Below are 16,005 nucleotides of genomic sequence, written 5' to 3'. Positions count from 1 at the left end.
TTTCATGCCAACATTCTAACAATGTCAACATAACATCAGTGTCAACATGTAGACAAAATCATGACAAATGTCTAGCATTTACCGGACACCACAGACTCATCTGGTCATTATTATATAGATGTTCACCCCATCCACAATAGAGGAGTTTTAGAAATGATTTGCGATTAATATAACATAAGGCATAGAGCCTAGTTTAAAAACAGATGGTAAGACATGAGGCTGAAGTTAGCTTCTTAAGGTGGTCATACACGGCACAATATACATGCCAATCCAACGGATTTGCACCGTGTATGGCCACCTTGATTCGTGCTCCAGCCTCTTATTCACTTCTTATTCCTGCTCCAGCCTCTTATTCACTTCTTATTTGTTCTTCATCTTCTTAATCACTTCTTATTCCTTCTACAGCTGCTTATTCACTGATTATTCGTGCTTCAGCTTATTATTCATTTCTAATTCATGCTCCAGCTTCTTATTCACTTCTTATTTGTGCTTCAGCTTCTTATTCACTTCTTATTTCTGCTCCAGCTTCTTATTCACTTCTTATTCCTGCTCCAGCTTCTTATTCACTTCTTATTCCTGCTCCAGCTTCTTATTCACTTCTTATTCGTGCTCCAGCTTCTTATTCACTTCTTATTTGTGCTCCAGCTTCTTATTCACTTCTTATTTGTGCTTCAGCTTCTTATTCACTTCTTATTTGTGCTTCAGCTACTTATTCCCCTCTTATTCGTGCTCCAGCTTCTTATTCACTTCTTATTTGTGCTTCAGCTTCTTATTCACTTCTTATTCCTGCTCCAGCACCTTATTCACTTCTTATTCGTGCTCCAGCTTCTTATTCACTTCTTATTCGTGCTCCAGCTTCTTATTCACTTGTTATTCGTGCTCATCTTCTTATTCACTTGTTATTCCTGTTTCAGCTTCTTATTCACTTCTTATTTCTGCTCCAGTTTCTTATTCACTTCTTATTCCTGCTCCAGCTTCTTATTTCTGCTCCAGTTTCTTATTCACTTGTTATTCGTGCTTCAGCCTCTTATTCACTTGTTATTCCTGCTTCAGCTTCTTATTCACTTCTTATTCCTGCTCCAGCTTCTTATTCACTTATTTGTGCTTCAGCTTCTTATTCACTTCTTATTCCAGCTCCAGCTTCTTATTCACTTCTTATTCCTGCTTCAGCTTCTTATTCACTTATTTGTGCTCCAGCTTCTTATTCACTTATTCATGCTTCAGCTTCTTATTCACTTGTTATTCGTGCTTCACCCTCTTATTCACTTCTTATTCCAGCTCCAGCATCTTATTCACTTCTTATTCCTGCTTCAGCTTCTTATTCACTTATTTGTGCTTCAGCTTCTTATTCACTTCTTATTCCAGCTCCAGCTTCTTATTCACTTCTTATTCCTGCTTCAGCTTCTTATTCACTTTTTTGTGCTTCAGCCTCTTATTCACTTCTTATTTGTGCTTCAGCTTCTTATTCGTGCTCCAGCTTCTTATTCACTTCTTATTTCTGCTCCAGCTTCTTATTCACTTCTTATTCCTGCTCCAGCTTCTTATTCACTTGTTATTCGTGCTCATCTTCTTATTCACTTCTTATTTGTGCTCCAGCTTCTTATTCACTTCTTATTTGTGCTTCAGCTTCTTATTAACTTCTTATTCGTGCTTCAGCTTCTTATTAACTTCTTATTCGTGCTCCAGCTTCTTATTCACTTCTTATTTGTGCTTCAGCTTCTTATTAACTTCTTACTCGTGCTCCAGCTTCTTATTCACTTGTTATTCGAGCTCCAGTTTCTTATTCACTTCTTATTTGTGCTTCAGCTTCTTATTCGTGCTCCAGCTTCTTATTCACTTCTTATTCCAGCTCCAGCTTCTTATTCACTTCTTATTCCTGCTTCAGCTTCTTATTCACTTATTTGTGCTACAGCCTCTTATTAACTTCTTATTCCAGCTCCAGCTTCTTATTCACTTCTTATTCGTGCTCCAGCTTCTTATTCGTGCTCCAGCTTCTTATTCACTTCTTATTCCTGCTCCAGCTTCTTATTCACTTCTTATTCGTGCTCCAGCTTCTTATTCACTTCTTATTTCTGCTCCAGCTTCTTATTCACTTCTTATTCCTGCTCCAGCTTCTTATTCACTTGTTATTCGTGCTCATCTTCTTATTCACTTCTTATTTGTGCTCCAGCTTCTTATTCACTTCTTATTTGTGCTTCAGCTTCTTATTAACTTCTTATTCGTGCTTCAGCTTCTTATTAACTTCTTATTCCAGCTCCAGCTTCTTATTCACTTCTTATTTGTGCTTCAGCTTCTTATTAACTTCTTATTTGTGCTTCAGCTTCTTATTAACTTCTTATTCGTGCTCCAGCTTCTTATTCACTTGTTATTCGTGCTCCAGTTTCTTATTCACTTCTTATTTGTGCTTCAGCTTCTTATTCGTGCTCCAGCTTCTTATTCACTTCTTATTTCTGCTCCAGCTTCTTATTCACTTCTTATTCCTGCTTCAGCCTCTTATTTACGTCTTATTCCTGCTTCAGCTTCTTATTCACTTATTTGTGCTTCAGCTTCTTATTCACTTGTTATTCGTGCTTCAGCCTCTTATTAACTTCTTATTTGTGCTTCAGATTTTTATTCACTTGTTATTTCTGCTTCACCTTCTTATTCACTTCTTGTTCCTGCTTCATCCTCTTATTCACTTCTTGTTCGTGCTTCAGCTTCTTATTCACTTCTTATTTCTGCTCCAGCTTCTTATTCACTTCTTATTCCTGCTCCAGCTTCTTATTCACTTCTTATTCCTGCTCCAGCTTCTTATTCACTTCTTATTCGTGCTCCAGCTTCTTATTCACTTCTTATTTGTGCTTCAGCTTCTTATTCACTTCTTATTCCTGCTCCAGCACCTTATTCACTTCTTATTCATGCTCCAGCTTCTTATTCACTTCTTATTTGTGCTTCAGCTTCTTATTCACTTCTTATTCATGCTCCAGCTTCTTATTCACTTGTTATTCGTGCTCATCTTCTTATTCACTTGTTATTCCTGCTTCACCCTCTTATTCACTTCTTATTCCTGCTTCAGCTTCTTATTCACTTCTTATTTCTGCTCCAGTTTCTTATTCACTTCTTATTCCTGCTTCAGCCTCTTATTTACTTCTTATTCCTGCTTCAGCTTCTTATTCACTTATTTGTGCTTCAGCTTCTTATTCACTTGTTATTCGTGCTTCAGCCTCTTATTAACTTCTTATTCGTGCTTCAGCTCCTTATTCACTTGTTATTTCTGCTTCACCTTCTTATTCACTTCTTATTCGTACTTCAGCTTCTTATTCACTTCTTATTCCTGCTCCAGCTTCTTATTCACTTGTTATTCGTGCTCCAGCTTCTTATTCACTTCTTATTCGTGCTCCAGCTTCTTATTCACTTCTTATTTGTGCTCCAGCTTCTTATTCACTTCTTATTCGTGCTTCAGCTCCTTATTCACTTGTTATTTCTGCTTCACCTTCTTATTCACTTCTTATTCCTGCTCCAGCTTCTTATTCACTTCTTATTTGTGCTTCAGCTTCTTATTCGTGCTACAGCTTCTTATTCACTTCTTATTTGTGCTTCAGCTTCTTATTAACTTCTTATTCGTGCTTCAGCTTCTTATTAACTTCTTATTCCAGCTCCAGCTTCTTATTCACTTCTTATTTGTGCTTCAGCTTCTTATTAACTTCTTATTCGTGCTCCAGCTTCTTATTCACTTGTTATTCGTGTTCCAGTTTCTTATTCACTTCTTATTTGTGCTTCAGCTTCTTATTCGTGCTCCAGCTTCTTATTCACTTCTTATTTCTGCTCCAGCTTCTTATTCACTTCTTATTCCTGCTTCAGCCTCTTATTTACTTCTTATTCCTGCTTCAGCTTCTTATTCACTTGTTATTCGTGCATCAGCCTCTTATTAACTTCTTATTTGTGCTTCAGATTTTTATTCACTTGTTATTTCTGCTTCACCTTCTTATTCACTTCTTGCTCCTGCTTCATCCTCTTATTCACTTCTTGTTCGTGCTTCAGCTTCTTATTCACTTCTTGTTTGTGCTTCAGCTTCTTATTCACTTCTTATTTCTGCTCCAGCTTCTTATTCACTTCTTATTCCTGCTCCAGCTTCTTATTCACTTCTTATTCGTGCTCCAGCTTCTTATTCACTTCTTATTCGTGCTCCAGCTTCTTATTCACTTCTTATTTGTGCTTCAGCTTCTTATTCACTTCTTATTCATGCTCCAGCTTCTTATTCACTTGTTATTCGTGCTCATCTTCTTATTCACTTGTTATTCCTGCTTCACCCTCTTATTCACTTCTTATTCCTGCTTCAGCTTCTTATTCACTTCTTATTCCTGCTTCAGCTTCTTATTCACTTCTTATTCCAGCTCCAGCTTCTTATTCACTTCTTATTCCTGCTTCAGCTTCTTATTCACTTCTTATTCCTGCTTCAGCTTCTTATTCACTTATTTGTGCTTCAGCTTCTTATTCACTTCTTATTCCAGCTCCAGCTTCTTATTCACTTCTTATTCCTGCTTCAGCTTCTTATTCACTTATTTGTGCTTCAGCCTCTTATTAACTTCTTATTCCAGCTCCAGCTTCTTATTCACTTCTTATTCGTGCTCCAGCTTCTTATTCACTTCTTATTTGTGCTTCAGCTTCTTATTCGTGCTCCAGCTTCTTATTCACTTCTTATTTCTGCTCCAGCTTCTTATTCACTTTTTATTCGTGCTCATCTTATTCACTTCTTATTTGTGCTCCAGCTTCTTATTCACTTCTTATTTGTGCTTCAGCTTCTTATTAACTTCTTATTCGTGCTCCAGCTTCTTATTCACTTCTTATTTGTGCTCCAGTTTCTTATTCACTTCGTATTTGTGCTTCAGCTTCTTATTCGTGCTCCAGCTTCTTATTCGTGCTCCAGCTTCTTATTCACTTCTTATTTCTGCTCCAGCTTCTTATTCACCTTATTCCTACTTCAGCCTCTTATTTACTTCTTATTCCTGCTTCAGCCTCTTATTCACTTATTTGTGCTTCAGCTTCTTATTCACTTGTTATTCGTGCTTCAGCCTCTTATTAACTTCTTATTCGTGCTTCAGCTCCTTATTCACTTGTTATTTCTGCTTCACCTTCTTATTCACTTCTTATTCGTGCTTCAGCTTCTTATTCACTTCTTATTCGTGCTCCAGCTTCTTATTCACTTGTTATTCGTGCTCATCTTCTTATTCACTTCTTATTTGTGCTCCAGCTTCTTATTCACTTCTTATTTGTGCTTCAGCTTCTTATTCACTTCTTATTCATGCTCCAGCTTCTTATTCACTTGTTATTCGTGCTCATCTTCTTATTCACTTGTTATTCCTGCTTCACCCTCTTATTCACTTCTTATTCCTGCTTCAGCTTCTTATTCACTTCTTATTCCTGCTTCAGCTTCTTATTCACTTCTTATTCCAGCTCCAGCTTCTTATTCACTTCTTATTCCTGCTTCAGCTTCTTATTCACTTCTTATTCCTGCTTCAGCTTCTTATTCACTTATTTGTGCTTCAGCTTCTTATTCACTTCTTATTCCAGCTCCAGCTTCTTATTCACTTCTTATTCCTGCTTCAGCTTCTTATTCACTTATTTGTGCTTCAGCCTCTTATTAACTTCTTATTCCAGCTCCAGCTTCTTATTCACTTCTTATTCGTGCTCCAGCTTCTTATTCACTTCTTATTTGTGCTTCAGCTTCTTATTCGTGCTCCAGCTTCTTATTCACTTCTTATTTCTGCTCCAGCTTCTTATTCACTTTTTATTCGTGCTCATCTTCTTATTCACTTCTTATTTGTGCTCCAGCTTCTTATTCACTTCTTATTTGTGCTTCAGCTTCTTATTAACTTCTTATTCGTGCTCCAGCTTCTTATTCACTTCTTATTTGTGCTCCAGTTTCTTATTCACTTCGTATTTGTGCTTCAGCTTCTTATTCGTGCTCCAGCTTCTTATTCGTGCTCCAGCTTCTTATTCACTTCTTATTTCTGCTCCAGCTTCTTATTCACCTTATTCCTACTTCAGCCTCTTATTTACTTCTTATTCCTGCTTCAGCCTCTTATTCACTTATTTGTGCTTCAGCTTCTTATTCACTTGTTATTCGTGCTTCAGCCTCTTATTAACTTCTTATTCGTGCTTCAGCTCCTTATTCACTTGTTATTTCTGCTTCACCTTCTTATTCACTTCTTATTCGTGCTTCAGCTTCTTATTCACTTCTTATTCGTGCTCCAGCTTCTTATTCACTTGTTATTCGTGCTCATCTTCTTATTCACTTCTTATTTGTGCTCCAGCTTCTTATTCACTTCTTATTCCTGCTTCAGCTCCTTATTCACTTGTTATTTCTGCTTCACCTTCTTATTCACTTCTTATTCGTGCTTCAGCTTCTTATTCACTTCTTATTCCTGCTCCAGCTTCTTATTCACTTGTTATTCGTGCTCATCTTCTTATTCACTTCTTATTTGTGCTCCAGCTTCTTATGCTTCTTATTCACTTCTTATTTGTGCTTCAGCTTCTTATTAACTTCTTATTTGTGCTCCAGTTTCTTATTCACTTCTTATTTGTGCTTCAGCCTCTTATTCGTGCTCCAGCTTCTTATTCACTTCTTATTTCTGCTCCAGCTTCTTATTCACTTCTTATTCCTGCTTCAGCCTCTTATTTACTTCTTATTCCTGCTTCAGCCTCTTATTTACTTCTTATTCCTGCTTCAGCTTCTTATTCACTTCTTGTTCGTGCTTCAGCTTCTTATTCACTTCTTGTTTGTGCTTCAGCTTCTTATTCGTGCTCCAGCTTCTTATTCACTTCTTATTTCTGCTCCAGCTTCTTATTCACTTCTTATTCCTGCTTCAGCCTCTTATTTACTTCTTATTCGTGCTTCAGCTTCTTATTCACTTGTTATTCCAGCTCCAGCTTCTTATTCACTTCTTATTCCTGCTTCAGCTTCTTATTCACTTGTTATTTGTGCTTCAGCTCGTTATTCACTTGTTATTTCTGCTTCACCTTCTTATTCACTTCTTGTTCCTGCTTCATCCTCTTATTCACCTCTTGTTCGTGCTTCAGCTTCTTATTCACTTCTTGTTTGTGCTTCAGCTTCTTATTCACTTCTTGTTCGTGCTTCAGCTTCTTATTCACTTTTTGTTCGTGCTTCTTCCTCTTATTCACCTCTTGTTCGTGCTTCAGCTTCTTATTCACTTCTTGTTCGTGCTTCAGCTTCTTATTCACTTCTTGTTCGTGCTTCAGCTTCTTATTCACTTCTTGTTCGTGCTTCAGCTTCTTATTCACTTCTTGTTTGTGCTTCAGCTTCTTATTCACTTCTTGTTTGTGCTTCAGCTTCTTATTCGTGCTCCAGCTTCTTATTCACTTCTTATTCCTGCTTCAGCCTCTTATTTACTTCTTATTCGTGCTCCAGCTTCTTATTCACTTGTTATTCCAGCTCCAGCTTCTTATTCACTTCTTATTCCTGCTTCAGCTTCTTATTCACTTCTTGTTCCTGCTTCATCCTCTTATTCACTTCTTGTTCGTGCTTCAGCTTCTTATTCACTTCTTGTTCGTGCTTCGTCCTCTTATTCACCTCTTGTTCGTGCTTCAGCTTCTTATTCACTTCTTGTTCGTGCTTCAGTTTCTTATTCACCTCTTGTTCGTGCTTCAGCTTCTTATTCACTTCTTGTTCGTGCTTCAGCTTCTTATTCACTTCTTGTTCGTGCTTCAGCTTCTTATTCACTTCTTGTTCGTGCTTCAGCTTCTTATTCACTTCTTGTTCGTGCTTCAGCTACTTATTCAGAACAAGTTATATTAAAACAATTAAATCAAGTAGGATCACAATTTTAACATTGTAAAAACAAGGAAGTGTATCCCTTCCAGAAATTTCAAATGTACTTTGCCTGGCCCAACAAGGTTTTGGGCATGCAAGAGGCTGTCAAAGTGGGCACTGGCACCATATTGTACCATTATGAATAAGTAGCTGTAGTGTTGCAAGGGTTAAATAGTCTTGGGCCACAAATTTGACCTTTGCAACCAACAGAGAGGGGTCACTTACATATGACCCACTTGTATTTTGCTTGGCATAACAAGGTTTTGGGCATGAAATAAACTGACAATGGAGCTCATTCAGAGCCGCTCGCAAGCGGCTCGATGTTTGCGCACTGCGCATGCGCCGCGTCTGACGTGCGCGAGCCCCGCTGGGTGACTGAAGTTCAGTCGCTATATGGCTCGCAACAAGATGGGGCGGCTGTCGACCATTTTTTTTAGCGGGTAAAAAATTTAAATAAATAAAAATCGCCCACAGACCCAGCGAGCAGCTAGCGGCTGCGAGGGGGTCTGAACCAGGGCCAAAGTGTGCACAAGTACAAATTGTATAAGTATAATGTTCTCGCTAGGCACAGCGCCCTGCCTGATTTTAAAAGGGTAAAATGCTCCCTGATGTTTTAGCAGTGCCCTGCTAAAACAGCCTGTCCCGAGTCTTGATGTGAACGATCACTGCTGGGTGAATAGACGCCGTGCGAATGGCATCTATTCACCATGAGGGGAAAGCTTGGGGGAAGTCCAGCACCTCCGTAAGTGCTGGGCACGCCCCCAAGTGGGGAAAGCTCAGGGCAGGCTGTTTTAGCAGGGCACCGCTAAAAGGGTAGGGCATATTTTGCCCTTTTAAAATTGCCGTGCCCTATTAAACAGCCTTGTAAGAACACTATTCAAATGAATTAATTTTGTACCTATGCCCACTTTGCCAGCCTATTTCATGCCCAAATCCATATTGGGTCAGGCAAGATACAAGTGGGTCATATGTAAGTGAACCCCCTCTGTTGGTTGGAAGTGTTAACTTTGTGGCCCAAGGCTATTTAACCCTTGCAACACCACAGCTACTCAATCAAGATGGTATAATTTGCTGCCTGTGCCCACTTTGGCAGCCTATTTCATGCCAAAACCTTGTTGGGCCAGGCAAAATACAAGTGGGCAATATGTCAGTGACCCCCCTCTGTAGGTTGCAAGTGTAAAATGTGTGGCCCAAGGCTATTTAACCCTTGCAACACTACAGCTACTTATTCATATCAATACAATTTGTACATCTACTTTGCCAGCCTATTTCATGCAGAAAAACTTGTTGGGCCAGGCAAAATACATTTGAAATTTGTGTATACACATTAGACCAGTGGTTCCCAAAATGTGCGCCGTGCACCCTGGGGTGCCTTGGGACACTTGCAGGGGTGCCTCAGGTTGGTGGTTGTCACAGGTGTTGTGGCTGTTGCGCTAACTGTTCAGAATACTTTTAATGTATATATTAGTGCCTGTATTAATGTATTTTGTATGTTTCTTTACTAATTCAGCTATGCAGTCTGATACTAATATTCAACTATGTTAACTATTGTATTATTAGAAGTTGCTCTTTGTTATGATTTCTCAAAGGAATGTGTGGTAGATATATGTTATGACTAGTTGCACTGCTTATGGCAATGAGCCTTGAACATATAAATGTCAATGTCATTTATTATAATAATATTGCGCTATTAAATATATTTAAGGCAATGTTGCCCCCTATTATTAATATTTTTTCTACTATTATGACCATATAAGGTATATAGTATCCGGTTTTGTTAGGAGCCCTATAATTAGGTGTGAAATGCGGAAGTCTGGAGCCTAAAATCCCGTCTCTCAGACTGACTGCAGAAAGTGCTGAGTCCGGAGTAACCATCCGGCCTATTGTGATAGGGCGAGGCTCCCGGGTGTGATTTGTGCTGTATTGGACCATTATCGGAATTAAGTAGAAAACAAAGCTAAGTATTAATAAATCATCTTAATTCATTAACTTAAACTGTGTGTGTATTGGGTCATTCATATTACTCTGTTGCTGTCCTCCTGAACCTTCCGTTTCCACCGGAAACAGTGGTCCAGCACCAAATCAAATTATTTTTGGTCAATGTAAATTAAATATGTGGACAAACAGAAGCGCAAACCTCTCCACCACCACATAACTGAACCTAAGGATGACAGGTCAGCACAATTTACTTCACTTTACTACAGTACTTTACATTTTTTCTGAGTTTCAATAACAGACTTTTGGCTTAGGGGTGCCGCGAAAACAATTCTGATACTCGAGGGTGCCGTGGTTCAAAAAAGTTTGGGAACCACTGCATTAGACGATAAAACTGAACAATATAAACGATAACGATATTGTTTAGATTGTCCAGTGCTTATGCATTAAATGACCAACGATGCACGCTCCCACGGGTCGTTAACAATATCCCCAGTCGGTTGAACATACAACTCAATCTGGGGATATTGTTAATGATGACATGCTGCCGAATGCAAACCCCCCATCGTGGCCGACATTGGTAAGTGTGTATACACATACCGATGTCGGCACCCCCGCAGATGATATCGCCACATACACACATCGTCCAGTGTGTATGCTGCTTTTAGGGATGCCCTTTTCTTGTTTTTACAATATGAAAATTGTTATCCTACCTTGATGTTTTAAATAATATAACTTGTTCTGAATAAGAAGTGAATGAGAAGCTGGAGCACGAATAAGAAGTGAATAATTATTATTATCCTTTATTTATATGGCGCCACAAGGGTTCCGCAGCGCCTAACAAAGTACATTAACAAATGAGCATACTCGTAAAACAGCGACTTACAGTACAAGACAATACAGAACAAGAACATAGTTTATAAACATTGCTGCAGCGATCATAACACTCAAAAAAGCAGCAGGGCATCAGCTACCAAGTGTTAAGTGCCCTTGTGGAGAGTTTTGAGTAGATGATCGTATGAGTGAGGGAAGGAAAAGCACATAAGGGAAGAGGGCCCTGCTCGTGAGAGCTTACATTCTATAGGGGGGGTGACACAGACAGGGGTGACACAGATAGGGTAGACAGTGAGGAAGAAGCATGTAAGCAGCAGGCTAGGATGAGAGCTGGAAGGATTTGAAGTAGTGACTCTTGCGACCCTGTTTGAGGATTGTAGAGAGGTGGAGAGTCGAATAGGGAGAGGGAGAGAGTTCCAGAGGAAGGGAGCAGCACGGGTGAGAACTTGGAGGCAGGAGTGGAAGGAAGTGATCAATAGGCAAGAGAGGTGGCATGCATTTGTAGGAGAGGGAGGGAGATTAGTGTGATGTAGATGAAGGTGTGGAGTGGTGATAGGAAGAGGAGGGTGGGTGCTGAGCTTAGTGGTTGGGTAGTAGGACCATTGTGGGGGAGAAAAGAATGAGAGAGGAGTAACAGGAGAGGAGGGGGAGGGAAGCAGAGGGGAGGAATACAGACAGGAGGGGAGAGAAGGGAAGGAAGAGGTGGAGGAGACTAGGTGAGAAGGATAGAGGTGGGAACAGGGGGCAGAATAAAGGATTAGGTAGGCACTGAGTAAAGGGAGAATTTGAAGAAAACATATTCACGGTGTGGATGAGGTAAGAATAGTGTATGTGTGAGAACGACAGTGTTGAAGGTTTTTCAAAAATTCTGGTGAAAGAACACAGTTGGTGAATGCGTATGCTTGATGACAAGTTATTTAGTTTTTTTTATTTAGGGGAATATACGTGTTTTAAAGGGTGTTGAAATTGAGTAATAAAAACGAAGTTCAAAGTTGTGAGACTAGGCAAAAGCAATGGTAAATCAGACCGTATATGCAAGGTTAAGAGGTTACTTTGCATTGGTTCCAATAAGAATTTAGGCCCTCATTCAGAGGTGCTCGCAAGAAGCGAGCGCTCGTTCTGAATGAGGGCGGCCGCTTCTATTTTTAAGTGCGGCCACCTGGTCGCTAGCTAAGCTGTGGGTTACCACCCACAGCTTCATAGACCGACCAGGTTGATGGTCGCGATCTTGCGACGAGACCCTAAGGTTGGGTCTCGGCAGCTGCAAACCCCAGGGAGCTTCCTGCTCTGATCGAGCAGGAAGCTCCCCACTGACATCACTGCTGTCAGTGCAGCTGCCCACAAAATGGCAGGTGTTCCTTAAGGAACACCTCCGTTTGTGAAAACACTGCCCCACCCACAAAACGGGCCGAGCTGTTGATCAACATCGACAGCCGCCATTTTGCAGTGAGCTCCGGAGTTTCTCTCTCGCTCCGGGGCTTGCGCACGCGCAGTGCGGCCACTGCGAGTGCGCAGGGCCTTAACTTCGACCAGGTTGCAAGCACTCAGCGCTTGCGACTGGATCTGAATGAGACCCTTAGTTTCTAGTGAAAAAAGAGGCAGCACAAAAAGTAGCAAGTGAGATAATGTCTTTGCAATGACATTAATGAGTTCAGTGTTGCATGTCCTGGTTATGCAAGCAGCATGTGTTTGTTGTGAAGAGGTAATGAACTCATACTTGATGCTCCATAGGTGTCCATATGCAGTATTGATAGCAGTTTAGTTGTGTTTGATGAAATGCTCTCCTTCGGTTTAGTGCCGGTCTAACGCTGACATTTTCCCTCAAATCTATTTTGCACTTGTGATTCTGCACTTAGGAGCCTGCTAACTCCAGCCAAGGCTAACCAGCCTAGTGAATGATATCTAAGTAGACAAGTTGCTAAGTGTTCATTCTAAATAATGACAACCCCCCCCCCCCCCCCCCCCCCCCCGGCATATCGTGTGCTGAGCTGCCGGGGAGAATTTCAAGGGAATATGGACACATCCTCGGATCTACATCGGTATGTGTGTGGGCACCTAAACAAACATGTAGCACATACCAAACATTTAGGACTTAAGATCAAACATACCTACACACAATCTAAAGACTGGAGATAGTAATATTGTATTTTATATAAATTGCCATAAGACTGAAGCAGACTTCAGATATTAATTGCTGATTACCTAAATCTGAAATTCAAACAAAGCAGCACATGAGAATGAGAAGTTAACTTCAGCCTCGTTGGTAAAGCTGTAGGATTCATTGTATTGTCTGTGCTGTTAATCAATACAGAAAAATAGGGACATATGCAGGGACAGATCTTTAATAACTGGAATTGTCCCTGGAAATCAGACACAGTTGACAACTATAACTACACATTACCCCCAAGGAAGCTGAGCACGGCCCAGCCATGATCTGCTGCAACCTGTCCCCCTGCTCGCATGCCTTTCCTGGTTGCAAATGAATGTGCACGCAGTGTGTACAAAACACTCTCACTCTCACACTCACTCTCTCTCCTGGCTGAGTGACGTCACATCTGCCATGTGCTTCTTGTAGCTCCGCCCCCGCCTACTGCCATTGGTTGACAGTGGCAGAGGCCGTTCGCTTCTCGGTCGCCTGGCAACGGCGTGGAGCTTGCGCCCCACCGGATCGACTGTCACGTGATTAACTCTCCCCCTATCAGAGGACGTCGGAGCGGTGCATGCTGGTACGGATTTGCCTTGTCTCTTTCGTTGGCATCAACAGACCGACTTCTTACGGGCCACAGCCGACTCGGGTCTTGCAGCAGCCCGGACACACGCAGAGGTAGGGGGACGGTTACAGAAACAAACTGTGGTGGAGCTCCCCATTCCTAGCAGGGCTGGCATGTCTTTGCTGGGACTTGTAGTCCTGCAGCACTTGGGAAGTCACATGTTGCCTAAGACTAATTTAAAAGCTCTAACCTACATGTTTGCAGCCAATACATTTCTATAATAATCATCTATGGCACGTCCTGAGACCGTCATCATGGGGAGTGGGAGCAGCGGCGCATACCTCATCCCCCAAATTTATGGCTCCCATTGCCCGTGGGGGACAGAGAGAGGTGAGTCGGGACAAGTACAGCCGGGGTAAATGTAGGGGGGCAGGGGTGAGACCCCTCAACCCGTTGACTTGGCATTCGCTGGTTCCGATATATTATGAATAATTGCCAATAAATTGTCGAGTGGATTCCCCAGTCTACCTGGTGTGTGGCTTCCATGCCATACATAGCACAAGGGCAACACGATGAGAGGGACCTTATTATGTCCAATGATCCCCTAACCCTGTACGCTGTATGATGTGTATGATATGAGGCTATAAATGAGTAGAATGTATTACAGATAATTATTTAAGTAGCACGTCTTGATAGATTTCTTTTGGGCCTACTATGAGTAATAATGCATGTATTCATCATATTCCTTGTGGTGCCAGGTATAACGCTGGAATCACAGTCAGTGCATTGACAATAATTCTTATTACCCCCGACTCGGCAATAGGGATGGCAGTGTGTGTGTGTGTGTGTGTGTGTGTGTGTATATATATATATATATATATATATATATCTATCACACACACACACACACACACGTGTGTGTGTGACATCAGTGAAGGCGACATTAGCCAACATATGAGGACATTTTCAGTGTGTAACGTAGATGTTCTTGTGTTCCTGTCACTACTGTACAGTTATACATCTCCTGCTGCTTTCATGATGCAACATGTCCATCTGGTACCCGAGGAGGATGAAGAGGACTTGTATTCTGGTTACAATGAATATAATCCCACCTATGACACGGAGGTAATTTAAAAATGTACAAAAAGTCTGGTTTCATAAACTTTTGGCTGGACAAACACACCATATGTAGTGTCTCACTGACCAGACACGGGGCAACCTCATCCTATATTGCTTGGAGCTTGTACTCCAGGAATAAGCTGTTCTAAGAGTCCAGTAGGGGTAAAGTGACTCTCGTCTGTACACAATAGCAATTTATTTGTCTTCTATTTATGTTGTGATTTGTAGGATTTAGAGAATGATGTGGCTTTTCAGCAAGCTGTTAAGACAAGCCATGGACGACGGCCTCCGGTATGTATGTTATATCACTCTATAATATAAAGCAGTATTATAGCCACAGCACGAGCATGCCTGTGGAAGCTGCGGAAATATGCACAGGTACCCTAGCCTCAGGGATATGCTGATGATAATGCTTGCGGTAGTTGCAATACAAATCTCTCAGGTCCAGGACCTGACCGTGGATGGTGAGATGGCTATCCCGAAGGAACTAAATAGACAGAACTCTGTTCTAGACAAGAATTGTTTAGGCAAATTATCACTTTCAAGTGATACTGTATAGCAGTGGGCACAGCTGGCACATGCCTCTCGTATTCACAATATGCTACTTACACCAACCTACCCAACAACACCCTTCTGTACCAAAAATTTCTAATTACTCAAATTGTTCCTTGACTAACAGACAGTGAAATGGAATAATCCTATTCACACAGAACGTTTTGATTTATAGCCGGACACAGATGCCAATGGTAAGCTCTTCTTAAGATGGCAGCACATTTCATAATATTGTCTGCATAAGATATATCCTGCAGTTCACCCACTATACTGGCATTGCAGAAACGACAGTGGCACTACACTACATGTGTTCTGGTCATATTAAGTAAGTTCTTCCACCCATTTCCCCAGGAGTACCTCACTTTTGTACTGTACAACGCAAGTTATTTAACACTTACAGCACATTAATGCTACAAGAGAACCCTTTATTTAGCTTTGCAAAAGCAGTCATATCTCTTTTGGAAACTACAATATAATCCTACAGTACTCTTGTTGTGAATGAGACAAAACTGATGAAGGGTTTGACTCTTATGGGTCAGTTCAGTTATGCTGGGTACACTCTGGCAGATATATTGGCCGATCAATTTATCGGCCAATATATTGGGTGCCCGTTGGCCAGTGTGTACCCGCGATATGTCTGTGAACAACGTAGTTCACAGACATATCTCATTGGCTCTGCTGCACAGCCGATGGACCGTTATATCAGTCCATCGGCCAGTCTCCCGACCGCCCGTACACATACAGCAGAGGTTGTGGGGAGGGGGGTGGACCAGCTGCAAAAGTGACAGATGATGGTCGTTCATTGTGTATAAACGACCATCACCTGCAGATATATTTGCAGACCACTTGATTTGCAGATATATCTTTCCAGTGTGTACCCACCTTTAGGTGCGAGCGGCAATGGCATGGAAACACTGGCAATGTCCCATTATTGCCCCCATCACACCCTGGACTCATGGCTTATTGTATGCAAAAATCACAAAGTCCCAGGGCTACTGTAAGTGACACTTGTGCATGCTTAGTCATGGGCCCCCCATCTGCCTA

The 16,005-nt window shown here is 41.2% G+C and overlaps 1 protein-coding gene across 3 annotated transcripts in view; it reads left to right on the top strand.

Annotated features, from left to right (window-relative positions):
* Positions 1-13,181: 13,181 nt before the first annotated feature.
* IFT88 (intraflagellar transport 88) overlaps positions 13,182-16,005 on the top strand; it is an 88,326-nt gene continuing 85,502 nt past the window's right edge. Inside the window, exons 1-3 of one of the 3 annotated variants that reach the window (XM_088458591.1) lie at positions 13,182-13,403; positions 14,304-14,415; positions 14,638-14,700. In XM_088458591.1, the coding sequence (XP_088314717.1) occupies positions 13,300-13,403; positions 14,304-14,415; positions 14,638-14,700 (279 nt within the window). In that variant the 5' untranslated portion in view covers positions 13,182-13,299. The other 2 variants (XM_088458592.1, XM_088458593.1) reach the window with 2 other exon arrangements.

The sequence above is a fragment of the Taudactylus pleione genome, unplaced genomic scaffold (assembly GCF_031769625.1).
Source record: "Taudactylus pleione unplaced genomic scaffold, aTauple2 ptg000842l, whole genome shotgun sequence".
Classification (NCBI taxonomy): domain Eukaryota; kingdom Metazoa; phylum Chordata; class Amphibia; order Anura; family Myobatrachidae; genus Taudactylus; species Taudactylus pleione.
The sequence above is the reverse complement of the archived record's forward strand: the minus strand, read 5'-3'. Positions and strand labels throughout refer to the sequence as shown.